At 52.7% G+C, this 19,731-nt stretch overlaps 1 protein-coding gene, 2 non-coding genes and 3 pseudogenes across 3 annotated transcripts; all 6 read right to left on the bottom strand.

Annotated features, from left to right (window-relative positions):
• Nucleotides 1-494: 494 nt before the first annotated feature.
• Nucleotides 495-685, bottom strand: LOC147098746 (U2 spliceosomal RNA). The gene has a single exon (XR_015074099.1). It is a non-coding gene; the product is annotated as a U2 spliceosomal RNA (small nuclear RNA).
• A 644-nt stretch (nt 686-1,329) lies between these two features.
• On the bottom strand, nt 1,330-1,523 carry LOC147098745 (U2 spliceosomal RNA). Its single transcript, XR_015074119.1, has one exon. It is a non-coding gene; the product is annotated as a U2 spliceosomal RNA (small nuclear RNA).
• A 745-nt stretch (nt 1,524-2,268) lies between these two features.
• On the bottom strand, nt 2,269-2,552 carry LOC147098744 (U2 spliceosomal RNA; annotated as a pseudogene).
• Nucleotides 2,553-3,198: 646 nt separating this feature from the next.
• Nucleotides 3,199-3,369, bottom strand: LOC147098743 (U2 spliceosomal RNA; annotated as a pseudogene).
• A 4,023-nt stretch (nt 3,370-7,392) lies between these two features.
• LOC147098742 (U2 spliceosomal RNA) lies at nt 7,393-7,565 on the bottom strand (annotated as a pseudogene).
• A 10,297-nt stretch (nt 7,566-17,862) lies between these two features.
• LOC147098741 (uncharacterized) lies at nt 17,863-18,765 on the bottom strand. Its single transcript, XM_085969254.1, has one exon. It carries the CDS (start codon nt 18,763-18,765, stop codon nt 17,863-17,865), a length of 903 nt encoding a protein of 300 aa, XP_085825380.1.
• Between the last annotated feature and the right edge of the window lie 966 nt (nt 18,766-19,731).

Below are 19,731 nucleotides of genomic sequence, written 5' to 3'. Positions count from 1 at the left end.
TAAATCTCTCTGCACCTTCTCCGAGGCCTTGACATCCTTCCTGGATTCCTTTATATTCGCTGGAGTTTAGAAGAATGAGAGGGGACCTCATTGAAACTTATAAAATTCTAACAGGACCAGACAGACGAGATGCAGGAAGGATGTTCCCGATGGCGGGGGGGTCCACAACCAGGGGTCAGAGTCTAAAGATAAGGGGTAAGCCATTTAGGACAGAGATGAGGAGGAATTTCTTCACCCAGAGAGTGGTGAACCTGTGCAATTCTCTACCACAGAAGGCGGTTAAGGCCAATTCATTAAATATATTCAAGAAGGAGTTAGATATATTTCTTAAGGCCAAAGGGATAAAGCTAAAGGTGTGAAGGCGGCGGCGAGAAGGCGGGAAAAGCGGAGGGGGGGGCGGCTAGCAGCAACCTAGGAAAGAAAAGAAAGCACGGTGAAAAGGTTGTAAAGACTTTTTCTTCTTTTGACTTTTGTGACTTTCCACCCCAAACAGGAAAAGCTGCACTGTCCCTGGATGCACTGCAATACCAGGTCAATGTGTGGAGTGGGCAGAGCAACCCCTGTCCCATGTCTCTGTTCCAAAAAACAAGTTAATATTTGGTCCCCAAATAGGGGACGTATCAGATATTAAACTGATAAGATCAAATACTACACTTTGATCTTATCCAAAAGGCCGAGAAGCGATAGCCTGTAAACTCCCGCTCACGCGCAAGTCTTCCTCGGCCTCAGTCTTCTCCGTCAATCTGGCCGTGGCTGACGGAGCGCAGGTGCGACGGAGGACTTTGAGCGAGAGAGCATTTTTTGCCAGGACTCGCAACAGAGATGAAAAGCCATGTAGGTATCGCACCTCTTCCCTTTGGCCGAGATGATGCCATGAAAGCATTTGCATTTGCGAAGGGTTAAGCGACGTGCGCCGCGCAGGATCCCGACGGGGCGCAGTAGGAGCGTGCCTGCGGGGCGGGGCTTGCAGTCACCCCCTTTTCCAACAGGGGGGCGTCTGCCTGCAGGGGCTCAGAAATCCAACAGGGGGCATCGTCCAGGTTAGCTGCTGAGCGATAAGATGGCGAGGCCCCGCCCTATAATATAGAAGTAGAGCCCATCTGCAAATACGGAAAGAAAAGCACAATAGACATGCAAGGACAGAGAGAAAAACACCCCCCAAGGCGGCTGCTTAACCTGCCGAGCTAAAGGTGTGAAGGTGGCGGCGAGAAGGCGGGAAAAGCGGAGGGGGGCGGCTAGCAGCAACCTAGGAAAGAAAAGAAAGCACGGTGAAAAGGCTGTAAAGACTTTTTCTCCTTTTGACTTTTCTGACTTCCCACCCCAAAGAGAGGAAACTGCACCGTCCCTGGATGCACTGCAATACCAGGTCAATGCATGGAGTGGGCGGAGCAAGCCCCTGTCCCATCTCCCTGTTCCAAAAACCAAGTTAATATTTCGTCCCCAAATAGGGAACGTATCAGATATTAAACTGATAAGAACAGATTTATTTATTTATTTATTTTTTCTCCCTTTAATTAAGGGGGGGTTTTCTTTGGCGCAGCCCCTTACCTTGGGGTAACTATCACCACCCCATTACTGGGGTGTGACTACACTTTATCTAAGCCAAAAGGCCGAGAAGCGATAGTTTGTAAACTCCCGCTCACGCGCAAGTCTTCCTTGGCCTCGGTCTTCTCCGTCAATCTGGCCGTGGCTGACGGAGCGCAGGTGCGACGGAGGACTTTGAGCGAGAGAGCATTTTTTGCCAGGACTCGCAACAGAGATGAAAAGCCATGCAGGTATCGCACCTCTTCCCTTTGGCCGAGATCATGCCATGAAAGCATTTGCATTTGCGAAGGGTTAAGCGACGTGCGCCACGCAGGATCCCGACGGGGCGCAGTAGGAGCGTGCCTGCGGGGCGGGGCTTGCAGTCCCCCCCTTTTCCAACAGGGGGGGCGTCTGCCTGCAGTGGCTCAGAAATCCAACAGGGGGCATCGTCCAGGTTAGCTGCAGAGCGGCAAAGATGGCGAGGCCCCGCCCTATAATATAGAAGTAGAGCCCATCTGCAAATACGGAAAGAAAAGCACAATAGACATGCAAGGACAGGGAGAAAAACACCCCCAAAGGCGGCTGCTTAACCTGCCGAGCTAAAGGCGTGAAGGCGGCGGCGAGAAGGCGGGAAAAGCGGAGGGGGGCGGCTAGCAGCAACCTAGGAAAAAAAAGAAAGCACGGTGAAAAGGATGTAAAGACTTTTTCTCCTTTTGACTTTTCTGATTTCCCACCCCAAAGAGGGGAAGCTGCACCATCCCTGGATGCACTGCAATACCAGGTCAATGCGTGGAGTGGGCGGAGCAAGCCCCTGTCCCATCTCCCTGTTCCAAAAACCAAGTTAATATTTGGTCCCCAAATAGGGAACGTATCAGATATTAAACTGATAAGAACAGATTTTTTTTTTCCCCGCCCTTTAATTAAGGGGGGGATTCTTTTGGCGCAGCCCCATACCGGGAGGTGACTATCACCACCCCATTACTGGGGTGTGACTACGCTTGATCTAAACCAAAAGGCCGAGAAGCGATAGCCTGTAAACTCCGGCTCACGCGCAAGTCTTCCTTGGCCTCGGTCTTCTCCGTCAATCTGGCCGTGGCTGACGGAGCGCAGGTGCGACGGAGGACTTTGAGCGAGAGAGCATTTTTTGCCAGGACGCGCAACAGAGATGAAAAGCCATGCAGGTATCGCACCTCTTCCCTTTGGCCGATATGATGCCATGAAAGCATTTGCATTTGCGTAGGGTTAAGCGACGTGCGCCGCGCAGGATCCCGACGGGGCGCAGTCGGAGCGTGCCTGCGGGGCGGGGCTTGAAGTCCCCCCCTTTTCCAACAGGGTGGGCATCTGCCTGCAGTGACTCAGAAATCCAACAGGGGGCATCGTCCAGGTTAGCTGCAGAGCGGCCAAGATGGCGAGGCCCCGCCCTATAATATAGAAGTAGAGCCCATCTGCAAATACGGAAAGAAAAGCACAATAGACATGCAAGGACAGAGAGAAAAACACCCCCCAAGGCGGCTGCTTAACCTGCTGAGCTAAAGGTGTGAAGGCGGCGGCGAGAAGGCGGGAAAAGCGGAGGGGGGCGGCTAGCAGCAATCTAGGAAAAAAAAGAAAGCACGGTGAAAAGGATGTAAAGACTTTTTCTCCTTTTGACATTTCTGACTTCCCACCCCAAAGAGGGGAAGCTGCACCGTCCCTGGATGCACTGCAATACCAGGTCAATGCGTGGAGTGGGCGGAGGAAGCCCCTGTCCCATCTCCCTGTTCCAAAAACCAAGTTAATATTTGGTCCCCAAATAAGGAACGTATCAGATATTAAACTGATAAGAACAGACTTTTTAAAAAAAAATTTCCGCCCTTTAATTAAGGTTTTTTTTCTTTGGCGCAGCCCCAAACCTGGGGGTGACTATCACCACCACATTACTGGGGTGTGACTACGCTTGATCTAAGCCAAAAGGCCGAAAAGCGATAGCCTGTAAACTCCCGCTCACGCGCAAGTCTTCCTCGGCCTCGGTCTTCTCCGTCAATCTGGCCGTGGCTGACGGAGCACAGGTGCGACGGAGGACTTTGAGCGAGAGAGCATTTTTTGCCAGGGCTCGCAACAGAGATGAAAAGCCATGCAGGTATCGCACCTCTTCCCTTTGGCCAAGATAAGAACATAAGAAATAGGAGCAGGAGTAGGCCAATCGGCCCCTCGAGCCTGCTCCACCATTCAATAAGATCATGGCTGATCTGATCCTAACCGCCAATCCACTATCACAGAACCATCTCCTGAATCTAACAGAATTAGACACACGAAATAGGAGCAGGATCAGGCTACATGGCCCATGGGCCCGCTCCGCTACCCACAGGGCCATGACCGATCCGAACCTAGACTCATGTCCAAATTCCTGCCCGCTCCCCATAACGCTTTATTCCCTTTACTTCTAGGAAACTGTCTATTGCTGTTTTAAATTTATGTAATGATGTAGCTTCTACAGCTTTTTGGGGCAGCATATTCCATGGACCTACCACCCTCTGAGTGAAATAGTTCCTCCTCATCTCAGTTTTGAAAGAGCAGCCCCTTATTGTAAGACTATGCCCCCTAGTTCTAGTTTCACCCATCATCGGGAACATCTTCCCCGCATCCATCCGATCCGACCCCTTCACAATCTTATATGTTTCAATAAGATCGCCTCTCATTCTTCTGAACTCCAATGAGTAGAGTCCCAATCTACTCAGCCTCTCCTCATATGTCCATCCCCTCATCCCCGGGATTAACCGAGTGAACTTTCTTTGTACTGACTCGAGAGCAAGCATATCCTTTCTTAAGTATGGACACCAAAACTGTACGCAGTATTCCAGGTGCGGCCTCACCAATACCTTGTACAACTGAAGCAATACCTCCCTATTTTTATATTCTATCCCCCTAGCAATGAAAGCCAACATTCCATTGGCCTTCTTAATCACTTGCTGCACCTGCATACTAACCTTTTGTGTTTCGTGCACCAGGACCCCCAGATCCCTTAGTACTTCAGTACTTTCCAATTTCTTGCCATTAAGATAATAACTTGCTCGATGATTTTTCCTGCCAAAGTGCATAACCTCACACTTTCCAGTATTGTATTCCATCTGCCAAATCTCTGCCCACTTACTTAGCCTGTCTATGTCCCCTTGCAGGATTTTTTATGTCCTCCTCACTCACTACTTTCCCTCCCATCTTAGTATCATCTGCAAACTTTGATATGTTACACTCGGTCCCCTCCTCCAAATCATTAATATAGATTGTAAAGAGTTGGGGACCCAGCACTGACCCCTGCGGAACACCACTAGTTACTGATTGCCAGTCTGAGAATGAACCATTTATCCCAACTCTCTGCTTTCTGTTAGATAGCCAATCCTCTATCAATGCCAGAATATTACCCCCAATCCCGTGATTTTTTATCTTAAGCAATAATCTTTTGTGTGGCACCTTGTCAAATGCCTTTTTGAAGTCTAAATACACTGCGTCCACTGGTTCCCCTTTATCCACCCTATACGTTACTTCCTCAAAGAACTCCAGCAAATTTGTCAAACATGACTTCCCCTTCATAAAACCATGCTGACTTTGTCCTATTAAATTATGATTATCCAAATGGCCTGTTACTGTCTCCTTAATAATGGACTCCAAAATTTTACCAACCACAGATGTTAGGCTAACCGGTCTATAGTTTCCAGCCTTCTGTCTACTGCCCTTTTTAAATAAGGGTGTTACATTAGCAGTTTTCCAGTCTGCCGGGACCTTTGCCGAGTCCAGGGAGTTTTGGAAAATTATTACCAATGCATCCACAATCCCTACCGTCACTTCCCTCAAGACCCTAGGATGTAAGCCATCAGGTCCAGGTGATTTATCCGCCTTGAGTCCCATTATTTTACCGAGTACAACTTCCTTAGTGATTTTGATCGTGTTTAACTCCTCCCCCCCTTTAGCCCCCCGTTTGTCCAGTGTTGGGATATTCTTAGTGTCTTCTACTGAAAAGACTGATGTAAAATATTCATTCAGTGTTTTTGCCATCTCCATATTTCCCACCATTAATTTCCCGGTCTCATCCTCTAAGGGACCAACATTTACTTTAGCCACCCTTTTTCTTTTTATATAACTATAAAAAGTCTTACTATCTGTTTTTATATTTTTTGCTAATTTACTTTCATAATCTATCTTCCCTTTCTTAATCAATCTTTTTGTTATTTTTTGCTGTCTTTTAAAGTTTTCCCCACCTCTATCCTCCCACTAGATTTGGCTACCTTATATGCCCTTGTTTTTAGTCGAATACTATGCTTAATTTCTTTACTTAGCCACGGATGGCTGTCTTTTCTTTTACACCCTTTTCTTCTCAGTGGAATGTATTTTTTTTGGAAGTTGTAAAATAACTCCTTGAATGTACACCACTGATCATGTATCGTCTTACCCTTTAATCTATTTTCCCAATCCACTCTACTCAATTCCGCTCTCATACCTTCATAGTCTCCTTTATTCAAGCTTAGCACGTTTGTTTGCGATCCAACCTTCTCACCCTCTAATTGAATATGGAATTCAACCATGTTATGGTCACTCATTCCAAGGGGATCCTTTACTAGGACATTTTTAAGTAATCCCGTCTCGTTACACAGGACCAGATCTAAGGTTGCTTGCCCCCTGGTCGGTTCAGTTACATACTGCTCAAGAAACCCATCCCTAATACACTCAATTAACTCATCCTCAAGGCTGCTCTGCCCAATTTGATTTGTCCAATTAATATGATAGTTGAAATCCCCCATAATTATAGATGTTCCCTTATTACAAGCCTCAACTATTTCCTGATTGATACTCCGTCCAACAGAGTTACCACTGTTCGGAGGCCTATAGACTACGCCCACTAGTGTTTTTTTCCCCTTACTATTCCTTACCTCCACCCAAAACTGTTGCATTATCCTGATCTTTTGACCCAATATCATTTCTCTGTATTACAGTGATTCCTTCCTTTATTAACATAGCCACCCCACCTCCCCTTCCTTCCTGCCTGTCCTTCCTGATCGTTAAATAACCTGGTATGTTTAATTCCCAGGCATTGTCACCCTGCAGCCATGTTTCTGTAATGGCCACAAGATCATACCCATATGTAGTTATTTGTGCCATTAACTCATCTAATTTGTTACGAATGCTACGTGCATTCAGATAGAGGACTTTCAAAGATGTTTTATGACACTTAGTTCCTGCTTTTGCCCTTTTTATTACTTTACCTTTTACTCCATACCTTCTGCCCCTTCCTGACACGCTCTGGTTATTAATTTCCCCACTGCTACCTTCTATTACCTTCTCTGTTGTCATTTTTATTATTTGCTCTCTAGGAAACTCCCCCCGACTAGTTAGTTTAAAGCCCTCTCTACAGCCCTAGTTATATGATCCGCCAGATGATGCCATGAAAGCATTTGCATTTGCGAACGGTTAAGCGACGTGCGCCGCGCAGGATCCCGACGGGGCGCAGTCGGAGCGTGGCTGCGGGGCGGGGCTTGCAGTCCCCCCCTTTTCCAACAGGGGGGCGTCTGCCTGCAGTGGCTCAGAAATGCAACAGGGGGCATGGTCCAGGTTAGCTGCAGAGCGGCAAAGATGGCGAGGCCCCGCCCTATAATATAGAAGTAGAGCCCATCTGCAAATACGGAAAGAAAAGCACAATTAGACATGCAAGGACAGAGAGAAACCGCCCCCCCAAGGCGGCTGCTTAACCTGCCGAGCTAAAGGTGTGAAGGCGGCGGCGAGAAGGCGGGAAAAGCGGAGGGGGGCAGCGAGCAGCAATCTAGGAAAGAAAAGAAAGCACGGTGAAAAGGCTGCAAAGTATTTTTCTCCTTTTGACTTTTCTGACTTCCCACCCCAAAGAGGGGAAGCTGCACCGTCCCTGGATGCACTGCAATACCAGGTCAATGCGTGGAGTGGGCGGAGCAAGCCCCTGTCCCATCTCCCTGTTCCAAAAACCAAGTTAATATTTGGTCCCCAAATAGGGAACGTATCAGATATTAAACTGATAAGAAGAGTTTTTTTTTTCCAAAATATATACTTTATTCGTAAAATCTTTGTTCATGTACATGACAATACAGTCCACATCCAGTACAGCGCAAATTAACTTCAGCACATGGCACTCAATTTACAAATTACATTACATTTATCATTACATATATCAAAGCATGTTTGAATATATTACAATACACTCCGCAAATCATATTACAGATGAAAGCAGTACATGGTACTCGCTTTACACAAACAGGTACATTTTCATTACATGCTTTATAAGTCACTAGCTGGGGAGCCCCGCGTTGCGAGGGCAATTTTGGGGCGCGAGGGCAATTTTGGGGCTTTTGGTCTCCCTGCCCCTGTGTGTCCCCCCTCTCCCTGTCATGTCCTCTCCCTGTCCTATCCCTCCCTCCCCTCCCCTCTCTCCCTCCTCCCCTCCCCTCTCTCCCTCCCCCCCCTCCCCTCTCTCCCTCCCCTCCCCTGTCTCCCTCTCCCCCCCTCCCCTCCCTCCCTCTCCCCCCTCCCCTCCCCTGTCTCCCTCTCCTCCCCTCTCTCCCTCCCCTCCCGTCTCCCTCTCCCCCCTCCCCTGTCTCCCTCTCCCTCCCCTGTCTCCCTCTCTCCCTCCCCTGTCTCCCTCTCCCCCCTCCCCTCCCCTGTCTCCCCTCTCCCCCCTCCCCTCCCCGTCTCCCCCTCCCCTCCCGTCTCCCTCTCCCCCCCCCTGTCTCCCTCTCCCCCCTCCCCCACTTCCCCCACCCCGCTCCCCCCCTCCCCTCTGTCCCTCTCTCCGGCCCCTCCCCCTGCCTAGCGCCTGAGGTCCGGTGCCGTTGCTGAGGTCCCCCGCGTATCGCGCGGCTGATGGACGGCCGCTGCGGGCGGGCGGGCAGCGAATGCGCGGTGAGTGCGGGCGGGCGCATGCGCGGTGAGTGCGGGAAGGCGCATGCGCGGTCAGTGCGGGCGGCGCATGCGCGGTCAGTGCGAGCGGCCCGCGGGAGCCGGCAAGGCCGTTAGCGAGCGGGAAACTTCGGGCGGCGCGCCCGCGCTCCGTCCGCGACACCTGAGAGGGGGGAAGTTAGAGAGAGACAGAGAGGGAAGAGGAGAAGGAGAGAGAGGGAAGAGGAGAAGGAGAGAGAGGGAAGAGGAGAAGGAGAGAGAGAGTGGGAAGAAAGAGAGAGAGAGAGAGAGAGAGAAATTTTTTCAGCTTCAGGCCCCGAGTCCCCCCTGCGCGAGGGTGAGGAGGAGGGGGGGGGTTGCTAAACACAATATAAAACTCAAATAAATTGTTAATTAATAGCCTAACACATAATTGAAATATTTACCTTAGTTCCCTAACACACAGAAAGTGTGGGGGAAAAAATCGTGGAAAATCAAGATGGCGGCCACTCACCTCGGTTCAGAAGGATAAGGCCGCCCACACACGCACCGATTGGTCGACCGGTCAGGTCACCGAAGCGTAGGATTGGTCAATCGTCGAGTCACTCGACACTCAACTGTAGGAAGACCTCGACGTCACACGGTCGCTAATGAGATGCTAATGAGCGGAACGCTGAACGTTTTTGGGATACCGCGGGCGGGATTTTTGTCCGGCCGAAACGTAAATACGCCGATGACCGGTCCGGAATCGCAAGCTTTCTTTTGAGGCGACGCGCGCGTCGGTACAGCTCTGTAACTTCCAAACGTATAGAGACCAGGCGGACAGACAGACAGACAGACAGATAGACAGACAGACAGAAGAGCCGCTTTATATATATAGACTAGCTGGGGAGCCCCGCGTTGCGAGGGCAATTTTGGGGCGCGAGGGCAATTTTGGGGCGCGAGGGCAACTTTGGGGCGCGAGGGCAATTTTGGGGCGCTTGGTCTCCCTGCCCCTGTGTGTCCCCCCTCTCCCTGTCATGTCCTCTCCCTGTCCCTATCCCTCCCTCCCCTGTCTCCCTCCCTCCCTCCCCTCGCCCACACCCGCTCCCCTCCCCAACCCCGCTCCCCTCACCTCCCCCCGCTCCCCTCCTCCCCTCCCATCGCCCACCCCCCACCCCCTCCCCTGTCTGTTCCCTCCCTCCACCCCCGCTCCCCTCTGTCCCTCTCTCTGGCCCCTCCCCTCTCTCCCTCCCTCCCCTCCCCTCTCTCCCTCCCCTCCCCTCTCTCCCTCCTCCCCTCCCTCTCTCCTCCCTCCCTCCCCTCCCCTCTCTCCCTCCCCTCCCCCTGTCTCCCTCTCCACCCCCACCCCCTCCCCTCCCCCCCCACCCCTCCCCTCCCTCAACCCCCTCCCCTCCCCCCCCACCTCCCCCACTCCCCCACTCCCCTCTGTCCCTCTCGCCGGCCCCTCCCCCTGCCTAGCGCCTGAGGTCCGGTGCCGTTGCTGAGGTCCCCCCGCGTATCGCGCGGCTGATGGACGGCCGCTGTGGGCGGGCAGCGCATGCGCGGTGTGTGTGGGCGGCGCATGCGCGGTGAGTGTGGGCGGCGCATGCGCGGTGAGTGCGGGCGGCGCATGCGCGGTCAGTGCGAGCGGCCCGCGGGAGCCGGCAAGGCCGTTAGCGAGCGGGAAACTTCGGACGGCGCGCCCGCGCTCCGTCCGCAGACACCTGAGAGGGGGAAGTAGAGAGAGACAGAGAGGGAAGAGGAGAAGGAGAGAGAGGGAAGAGGAGAGAGGGAAGAGGAGAAGGAGAGAGAGGGAAGAGGAGAAGGAGAGAGAGAGGGAAGAAAGAGAGAGAGAGAGAGAGACATTTTTTCAGCTTCAGGCCCCGAGTCCCCCCCTGCGCGAGGGTGAGGAGGAGGAGGAGGGGGGGGGTTGCTAAACACAATATAAAACTCAAATAAATTGTTAATTAATTGCCTAACACATAATTGAAATATTTACCTTAGTTCCCTAACACACAGAAAGTGTGGGGGGAAAAAATCGTGGAAAATCAAGATGGCGGCCACTCACCTCGGTTCAGAAGGATAAGGCCCGCCCACACACGCACCGATTGGTCGACCGGTCAGGTCACCGAAGCGTAGGATTGGTCAATCGTCGAGTCACTCGACACTCAACTGTAGGAAGACCTCGACGTCACACGGTCGCTAATGAGATGCTAATGAGCGGAACGCTGAACGTTTTTGGGATACCGCGGGCGGGATTTTTGTCCGGCCGAAACGTAAATACGCCGATGACCGGTCCGGAATCGCAAGCTTTCTTTTGAGGCGACGCGCGCGTCGGTACGCTCTGTAACTTCCAAACGTATAGAGACCAGGCGGACAGACAGACAGACAGACAGATAGACAGACAGACAGAAGAGCCGCTTTATATATATAGACTAGCTGGGGAGCCCCGCGTTGCGAGGGCAATTTTGGGGCGCGAGGGCAATTTTGGGGCGCGAGGGCAACTTTGGGGCGCGAGGGCAATTTTGGGGCGCTTGGTCTCCCTGCCCCTGTGTGTCCCCCCTCTCCCTGTCATGTCCTCTCCCTGTCCTATCCCTCCCTCCCCTGTCTCCCTCCCTCCCTCCCCTCGCCCACCCGCTCCCCTCCCCAACACCGCTCCCCTCCCTCCCCCCGCTCCCCTCCTCCCCTCCCATCGCCCACCCCCACCCCCTCCCCTGTCTGTGTCCCTCCCTCCCCCGCTCCCCTCTGTCCCTCTCTCTGGCCCCTCCCCTCTCTCCCTCCCTCCCCTCCCCTCTCTCCCTCCCCTCCCCTCTCTCCCTCCCTCCCCTCCCCTCTCTCATACATATACATAGATACATAGAGATAGGAACAGGAGTAGGCCATTCGGCCCTTCGAGCCTGCTCCGCCATTCAATGAGATCATGGCTGATCTTCGTCTGAGATCATAGCTGATCTTACCAGTTCAGTACCCCGTCCCCGCCTTTTCTCCGTAACCCTTAATCCCCTTAGCCTTCAGAAATATATCCAATTCTCTCTTGAAAATATTTAGTGAATTAGCCTTCACAGCCCTCTGTGGCAGGGAATTCCACAGGCTCACCACTCTTTGAGTGAAGAAATTCTTCCTCATCTCTGTTTTAAATGATTTGCCCGCTATTTTTAGACTGTGGCCCCTGGTTCTGTGCTCCCCGGCCATTGGAAACATTCTCTCTGAATTCAGCCTGTCCAGGCCTGCCATAATTTTATATGTTTCGATGAGATCCCCTCTCAATCTTCTAAACTCCAGTGAGTACAAGCCCAAACTATTTAATCTCTCTTCGTAGGTCATTCCCGCCATTCCAGGTATCAGCCTGGTGAATCGCCGTTGCACTCTTTCCATGGCAAGAACATCCTTCCGCAGATGGGGCGACCAAAACTGTACACAATACTCCAGATGCGGTCTCACCAGCACCTTGTACAGCTGTAGTAAGGTATCCCTATTCCTATACTCGAACCCCCTTGATATGAAGGCCAACATACCATTTGCCTTCTTAATCGCCTGTTGCACCTGCATGCTCTCCTTCAGTGACTGGTGCACAAGAACACCCAGGTCCCTCTGCACTTCCCCATCTCCCAATCTATTGCCATTTAGATAATAATCTACCCTCCTGTTTTTACCCCCAAAGTGGATAACCTCGCATTTATCCACATTATAGTGCATCTGCCACGTATCCGCCCATTCCCCCAACCTGTCCAAATCACACTGTAGCCTCCTGACATCCTCATCAGAGCCCACCCCTCCTCCTAGTTTAGTGTCGTCAGCGAATTTGGAAATATTGCATCCAATTCCCTGATCCAGATCATTTATATATATTGTGAACAGCTGGGGTCCCAGGACAGATCCTTGCGGCACCCCGCTGGTCACTGCCTGCCACTCCGAAAACGAGCCGTTTATTCCAACTCTCTGTTTTCTATCCGCCAGCCAGTTCTCTATCCACGTTAATACTTTGCCCCCAATCCCATGAGCCTTAATTTTGCATGATAATCTTTTGTGTGGAACCTTATCGAAGGCTTTCTGGAAGTCAAGGTACACCACATCCACTGGCTCTCCCCCATCTATTCTACCAGTTACCTCCTCAAAAAATTCCAGCAGATTAGTCAAACACGATTTACCCTTTGTAAATCCATGTTGACTCTGTCCGATCCTTTCCCCATTTGTCAAGTGCTCCGCTATTTTATCCTTAATAATGGACTCTAGCATTTTGCCCACAACCGATGTAAGGCTTACTGGTCTATAATTCCCTGCTTTCTCTCTACCCCCCTTTTTAAATATTGGGGTAACATTAGCTACCCTCCAATCCACGGGTACTGTTCCCGAGTCAATGGAGTTCCGGAAGATGATCCTTAGAGCATCTGCTATCTCCAGGGCCACCTCCTTAAGTACCCTAGGATGTAGTTTATCAGGCCCTGGGGATTTGTCGGCCTTCAGTCCCCTCAACTTACCCAACACCATATCCCTAGAGATACTAATTTCTGTCAGCTCCTCCCTCTCATTAGTCCCTATGTTTGCCGATATTCCTGGGAGGTTATTTGTGTCCTCCTTTGTGAATACAGAACCAAAGTATGAGTTTAATTGGTCTGCCATTTCCTTATTCTCCATTATATATTCTCCCGAATCGGACTGCAAGGGACCGACTTGGGATTTTACCAGTCTTTTCCTCCTGATATACCGATAAAAGCTTTTGCAGTCTGTCTTTATGTTTGCTGCAAGTTTACTTTCGTATTCTATTTTCCCCTTCCTGATTAATCCCTTTGTCCTCTTTTGCTGTATCCTGTACTGCCCCCAATCTTCCGGTCTGGTGCTTTTTTTTGCCAGTTGATATGCCCTTTTTTTTGATTTTATGCTGTCCCTAATTTCCCTCGTTATCCACGGTTGAGTCACCTTTTTAGGTTTATTTTTATGCCAAACCGGTATAAACATGTTCTGGAATTCTTCCATTCTATCTTTGAATGCTTGCCATTGTCTATCCACTGTCAATCCCCCCAGAAACACCACCCAATCAATCTTACCCAATTCCCGTCTCATACCCTCGTAATTCCCTTTATTTAAGTTCTGGACCTTAGTCTCTGATTCAATTTCCTCACTCTCCATCTCGACTGAGAGCTCGATCATATTATGATCGCTCTGACCCAAGGGGCCTCGTACAAGAAGATTGCTGATAAGTCCCTTCTCATTGCACAATACCCAGTCTAAAATGGCCTGATCTCGAGTCGGCTCCTCGACATATATTCCTCCTCCTCAGAATTTTTACTAATTTGGGTAGTCCAATCAATATGTAAATTAAAGTCACCCATGATGACAGCTGTGCTCTTATCGCACGCTTCTCTAATTTCCCTTTTTATGCCTTCCCTCACCTCCATATTACTATTTGGAGGCCTATATATCACACCCACTAACGTTTTCCTCCCCTTGCTATTTCTCATTTCTACCCATACAGATTCCGTTTCATCCGAGTTAATATCCTTCCTTTCCATTGCATTAATCCCCTCCTTTACCAGCAATGCTACCCCACCTCCCCTACCTTTTTGCCGATCCTTCCTAAATATTGTATATCCCTGGATGTTAAGTTCCCAGCCTTGCCCACCCTGCAGCCACGTTTCTGTAATCCCAATCAAATCATACTTGTTTACCTCTATTTCCACAACTAATTCATCCACCTTGTTCCTAATGCTTCTAGCATTAAGATACAAAGCCTTCAGGCTTGCTTTTTTCACACTCTCATTATGAATTAGTTTGGCCCTTTGTGTTTCTCTCCTTTGCTTATTGCTTCTCACCTTTCTACCATTTATTTCTGACTTCATATGACTTCCCTCTTTTCCACTACCTAGGTTCCCATCCCCCTGCCAAATTAGTTTAAATCCTCCCGAACCGCCCTAGAAAATATTACCCCGAGGACATCGGCTCCCTCACAGTTCAGGTGTAGACCGTCCCCTTGGTACAGGTCACTCCTCCCCAAGAACTGGTTCCAATGCCTCAGGAATTTAAATCCCTCTCCCTTGCACCACTGCTCAAGCCACGTATTTAGCTTATCTATCTTACTCTCTCTAAACTTATTAGCTCGTGGCACTGGTAGCAATCCAGAGATTACTACCTTTGAGGTCCTACTTTTCAATTTAGCTCCTAACTCCCTAAATTCAGCTTGTAGGACCTCCTCCCTCTTTTTACCTACATCGTTGGTACCTACATGTACCACGACAACTGGCTGATCCCCCTCCCCCTTCAGAATGCTCTGCACCCGCTCCGTTTAGCAACCCCCCCCCTCCTCCTCCTCCTCACCCTCGCGCAGGGGGGACTCGGGGCCTGAAGCTGAAAAAATGTCTCTCTCTCTCTCTCTCTTTCTTCCCTCTCTCTCTCTCCTTCTCCTCTTCCCTCTCCCTCCCTCCCCTCCCCTCTCTCCCTCCCCTCCCCTCCCCTGTCTCCCTCTCCACCCCCACCCCTCCCCTCCCCCCCCACCCCTCCCCTCCCTCAACCCCCTCCCCTCCCCCCCCACCTCCCCCACTCCCCCACTCCCCTCTGTCCCTCTCGCCGGCCCCTCCCCCTGCCTAGCGCCTGAGGTCCGGTGCCGTTGCTGAGGTCCCCCGCGTATCGCGCGGCTGATGGACGGCCGCTGCGGGCGGGCAGCGCATGCGCGGTGTGTGTGGGCGGCGCATGCGCGGTGAGTGTGGGCGGCGCATGCGCGGTGAGTGCGGGCGGCGCATGCGCGGTCAGTGCGAGCGGCCCGCGGGAGCCGGCAAGGCCGTTAGCGAGCGGGAAACTTCGGACGGCGCGCCCGCGCTCCGTCCGCGACACCTGAGAGGGGGAAGTAGAGAGAGACAGAGAGGGAAGAGGAGAAGGAGAGAGAGGGAAGAGGAGAGAGGGAAGAGGAGAAGGAGAGAGAGGGAAGAGGAGAAGGAGAGAGAGAGAGGGAAGAAAGAGAGAGAGAGACATTTTTTCAGCTTCAGGCCCCGAGTCCCCCCTGCGCGAGGGTGAGGAGGAGGAGGAGGGGGGGGGTTGCTAAACACAATATAAAACTCAAATAAATTGTTAATTAATTGCCTAACACATAATTGAAATATTTACCTTAGTTCCCTAACACACAGAAAGTGTGGGGGGAAAAAATCGTGGAAAATCAAGATGGCGGCCACTCACCTCGGTTCAGAAGGATAAGGCCCGCCCACACACGCACCGATTGGTCGACCGGTCAGGTCACCGAAGCGTAGCATTGGTCAATCGTCGAGTCACTCGACACTCAACTGTTGGAAGACCTCGACGTCACACGGTCGCTAATGAGATGCTAATGAGCGGAACGCTGAACGTTTTTGGGATACCGCGGGCGGGATTTTTGTCTGGCCGAAACGTAAATACGCCGATGACCGGTCCGGAATCGCAAGCTTTCTTTTGAGGCGACGCGCGCGTCGGTATGCTCTGTAACTTCCAAACGTATAGAGACCAGGCGGACAGACAGACAGACAGAAGAGCCGCTGGGGAGCCCCGCGTTGCGAGGGCAATTTTGGGGCGTGAGGGCAATTTTGGGGCGTTTGGTCTCCCTGCCCCTGTGTGTCCCCCCTCTCCCTGTCATGTCCTCTCCCTGTCCTATCCCTCCCTCCCCTCTCTCCCTCCCCTCCCCTCCCCTGTCTCCCTCTCCCCCACTCCCCCGCTCCCCCACTCCCCTCTGTCCCTCTCTCCGGCCCCTCCCCCTGCCTAGCGCCTGAGGTCCGGTGCCGTTGCTGAGGTCCCCCGCGTATCGCGCGGCTGATGGACGGCCGCTGCGGGCGGGCGGGCGGGCAGCGCATGCCGCGTTGCGAGGGCAATTTTGGGGCGCGAGGGCAATTTTGAGGCGTTTGGTCTCCCTGCCCCTGTGTGTGCCCCCTCTCCCTGTCATGTCCTCTCCCTGTCCTATCCCTCCCTCCCCTCTCTCCCTCCCCTCCCCTCTCTCCCTCCCTCCCCTCCCCTCTCTCCCTCCCTCCCCTCCCCTCTCTCCCTCCCCCCCACCCCTCCCCCACTCCCCGCTCCCCCACTCCCCTCTTTCCCTCTCTCCGGCCCCTCCCCCTGCCTAGCGAGCCCCGCGTTGCGAGGGCAATTTTGGGGCGCGAGGGCAATTTTGGGGCGTTTGGTCTCCCTGCCCCTGTGTGTCCCCCCTCTCCCTGTCATGTCCTCTCCCTGTCCTATCCCTCCCTCCCCTCTCTCCCTCCCCTCTCTCCCTCCCCTCTCTCCCTCCCTCCCCTCTCTCCCTCCCTTCCCCTCTCTCCCTCCCTTCCCCTCCCCCACTCCCCTCCCCCGCTCCCCCACTCCCCTCTGTCCCTCTCTCCGGCCCCTCCCCCTGCCTAGCGCCTGAGGTCCGGTGCCGTTGCTGAGGTCCCCCGCATATCGCGCGGCTGATGGACGGCCGCTGCGGGCGGGCGGCGCATGCGCGGTGAGTGCGGGCGGCGCATGCGCGGTGAATGCGGGTGGTGCATGCGCGGTCAGTGCGAGCGGCCCGCGGGAGCCGGCAAGGCCGTTAGCGAGCGGGAAACTTCGGGCGGCGCGCCCGCGCTCCCTCCGCGACACCTGAGAGGGGGAAGTAGAGAGAGACAGAGAGGGAAGAGGAGAAGGAGAGAGAGGGAAGAGAAGAGAGGGAAGAGGAGAAGGAGAGAGAGGGAAGAGGAGAAGGAGAGAGAGAGAGGGAAGAAAGAGAGAGAGAGAGAGAGAAATGTTTTCAGCTTCAGGCCCCGAGTCCCCCCTGCGCGAGGGTGAGGAGGAGGGGGGGTTGCTAAACACAATATAAAACTCAAATAAATTGTTAATTAATTGCCTAACACATAATTGAAATATTTACCTTAGTTCCCTAACACACAGAAAGTGTGGGGGAAAAAATCGTGGAAAATCAAGATGGCGGCCACTCACCTCGGTTCAGAAGGATAAGGCCCGCCCACACACGCACCGATTGGTCGACCGGTCAGGTCACCGAAGCGTAGGATTGGTCAATCGTCGAGTCACTCGATACTCAACTGTAGGAAGACCTCGACGTCACACGGTCGCTAATGAGATGCTAATGAGCGGAACGCTGAACATTTTTGGGATACCGCGGGCGGGATTTTTGTCCGGCCGAAACGTAAATACGCCTATGACCGGTCCGGAATCGCAAGCTTTCTTTTGAGGCGACGCGCGCGTCGGTACGCTCTGTAACTTCCAAACGTATAGAGACCAGGCGGACAGACAGACAGACAGACAGACAGACAGAAGAGCCGCTTTATATATATAGATACAGCCCGAGGGGGGCCGAGATACATTCCAACACTTGTCAAAATACGTTGCATTACAGTCCACCAGTCGTATTATATATGGCTTAATTAATACACATGAATGCAGTACATGGTACTCTATTTACATTCACAGATTACAAGAGCTTTACAATTAACACACTTGTACGTCATGCGGCCCGAGGGGGGGTTTTCCACTGGTTTCAGCCCCTCAGTGTACACTGGCGGGAGGGCCTTAAACTGTGGCCCTTCCCCATCGTGCCTTGGCGGCAGCAGCACCAACCTTTAGTGCGTCCCTCAGCACGTACTCCTGGACCTTGGAATGTGCCAGTCTGCAACACTCGGTCGTGGACAACTCCTTGATCTGGAAGACCAGCAAGTTTCGGGCAGACCAAAGGGCGTCTTTTACCGAGTTGATGATCTTCCAGCAGCAGTTGATATTTGTCTCGGTGTGCGTCCCTGGGAACAGTCCGTAGAGCACAGAGTCCTGTGTTACCGAGCTGCTCGGGGTGAACCTCGACAAAGACCACTGCATCTCTTTCCAGACCTTCTTTGCAAAGGCACATTCCAGAAGGAGATGGATGATGGTCTCGTCCCAAGCGCAGCCTCCTCGCGGACAGCGTGCGGTGGAGCAGAGACGTCGGGAGTGCATGAAGGATCTGACGGGGAGGGCCCTTCTCACCACCAGCCAAGCTACGTCTTGGTGCTTGTTTGTGAGTTCTGGCGATGAGGCGTTCTGCCAAATGACTTCGACAGTCCACTCGGGGAACCATCCGAGAGGATCCGCCATCTCCTTTTCCCGTAGGGTCTCGAGAACGTTACGTGCTGACCACTGCTTGATAGCCTTGTGGTCAAAGGTGTTTGCCGTGAAAAACTTTTCCACGAAGGACAGGTGGTCTGGCACGGTCCAACTGGATGGAGCGTTCCGCGGCAGCGTCGCCAGACCCATCCTTCGCAACACCGGGGACAGGTAGAACCTCAGCATGTAGTGACACTTGGTGTTTGCGTACCGAGGGTCTGTGCACAGTTTGATGCAGCCGCACACAAAGGTGGCCATCAGGATGAGGGCGACGTTTGGTACGTTCTTTCCCCCTTTCTCTGGAGATTTGTACATCGTGTCCCTCCGGACACGGTCCATTTTCGATCACCAGATGAAGTGGAAGACGGCTCGGGTGACTGCGGCGGCGCAGGGTCGGGGTATGGGCCACACCTGCGCCACGTACAGCAGCACCGACAGCACTTCGCACCTGATGACCAGGTTCTTGCCCACGATCGACAGGGAGCGCTGCTCCCACATTCCCAGTTTCTGGCGTACCTTGGAGATACGCTCCTCCCAGTTTTTGGTGCACGCCCCGGCCGCTCCGAACCATATTCCCAGCACCTTCAGGTAATCTGACCTGACGGTGAAGGGGACAAAGGATCGGTCGGCCCAGTTCCCAAAGAACATGGCCTCGCTTTTGCTGCGATTTACTTTTGCTCCCGAGGCCAGTTCAAACTGGTCGCAGATGCTCAGCAGTCTGCGGACCGACAGCGGGTCCGAGCAAAAGAGGGCGACGTCGTCCATGTACAGGGAGGCCTTAACCTGAGTGCCTCCGCTTCCTGGGATCGTCACCCCTCCTATGCTCGAATCCCTCCTGATGGACTGGGCAAAGGGTTCGATACAACACACGAACAAGACGGAGGAGAGAGGACAGCCCTGCCTGACTCCAGATTTGATCGGGAAGCTTTCTGATTCCCACCCGTTGATTAGAACTGCGCTACTGATGTCTGTGTAGAGCAGTTGGATCCAATTGCAGATTCCCTCCCCAAACCCCATTTTGGAGAGCACGTCCATCATGTACGTGTGCGATATTCTGTCGAAAGCCTTCTCCTGGTCCAAGCTGATTAAGCAGGTGTCCACCCCCCTGTCCCGCACGTAGGCGATCGTATCTCTGAGTAGCGTGAGGCTATCAGAGATCTTCCTGCCGGGTACGGCACAGGTCTGATCCGGGTGGATCACCAGCTCCAGAGCAGACTTGACCCTGTTGGCGATGACCTTGGACAGAATCTTGTACTCCACATTAAGCAGCGAAATGGGCCGCCAGTTTCTGATTTCTTCCCTCTC

The sequence above is a fragment of the Somniosus microcephalus genome, chromosome 28, assembly GCF_052327205.1.
Source record: "Somniosus microcephalus isolate GS21.2 chromosome 28, FLI_Smic_1.0, whole genome shotgun sequence".
Lineage (NCBI taxonomy): Eukaryota > Metazoa > Chordata > Chondrichthyes > Squaliformes > Somniosidae > Somniosus > Somniosus microcephalus.
The sequence above is the reverse complement of the archived record's forward strand: the minus strand, read 5'-3'. Positions and strand labels throughout refer to the sequence as shown.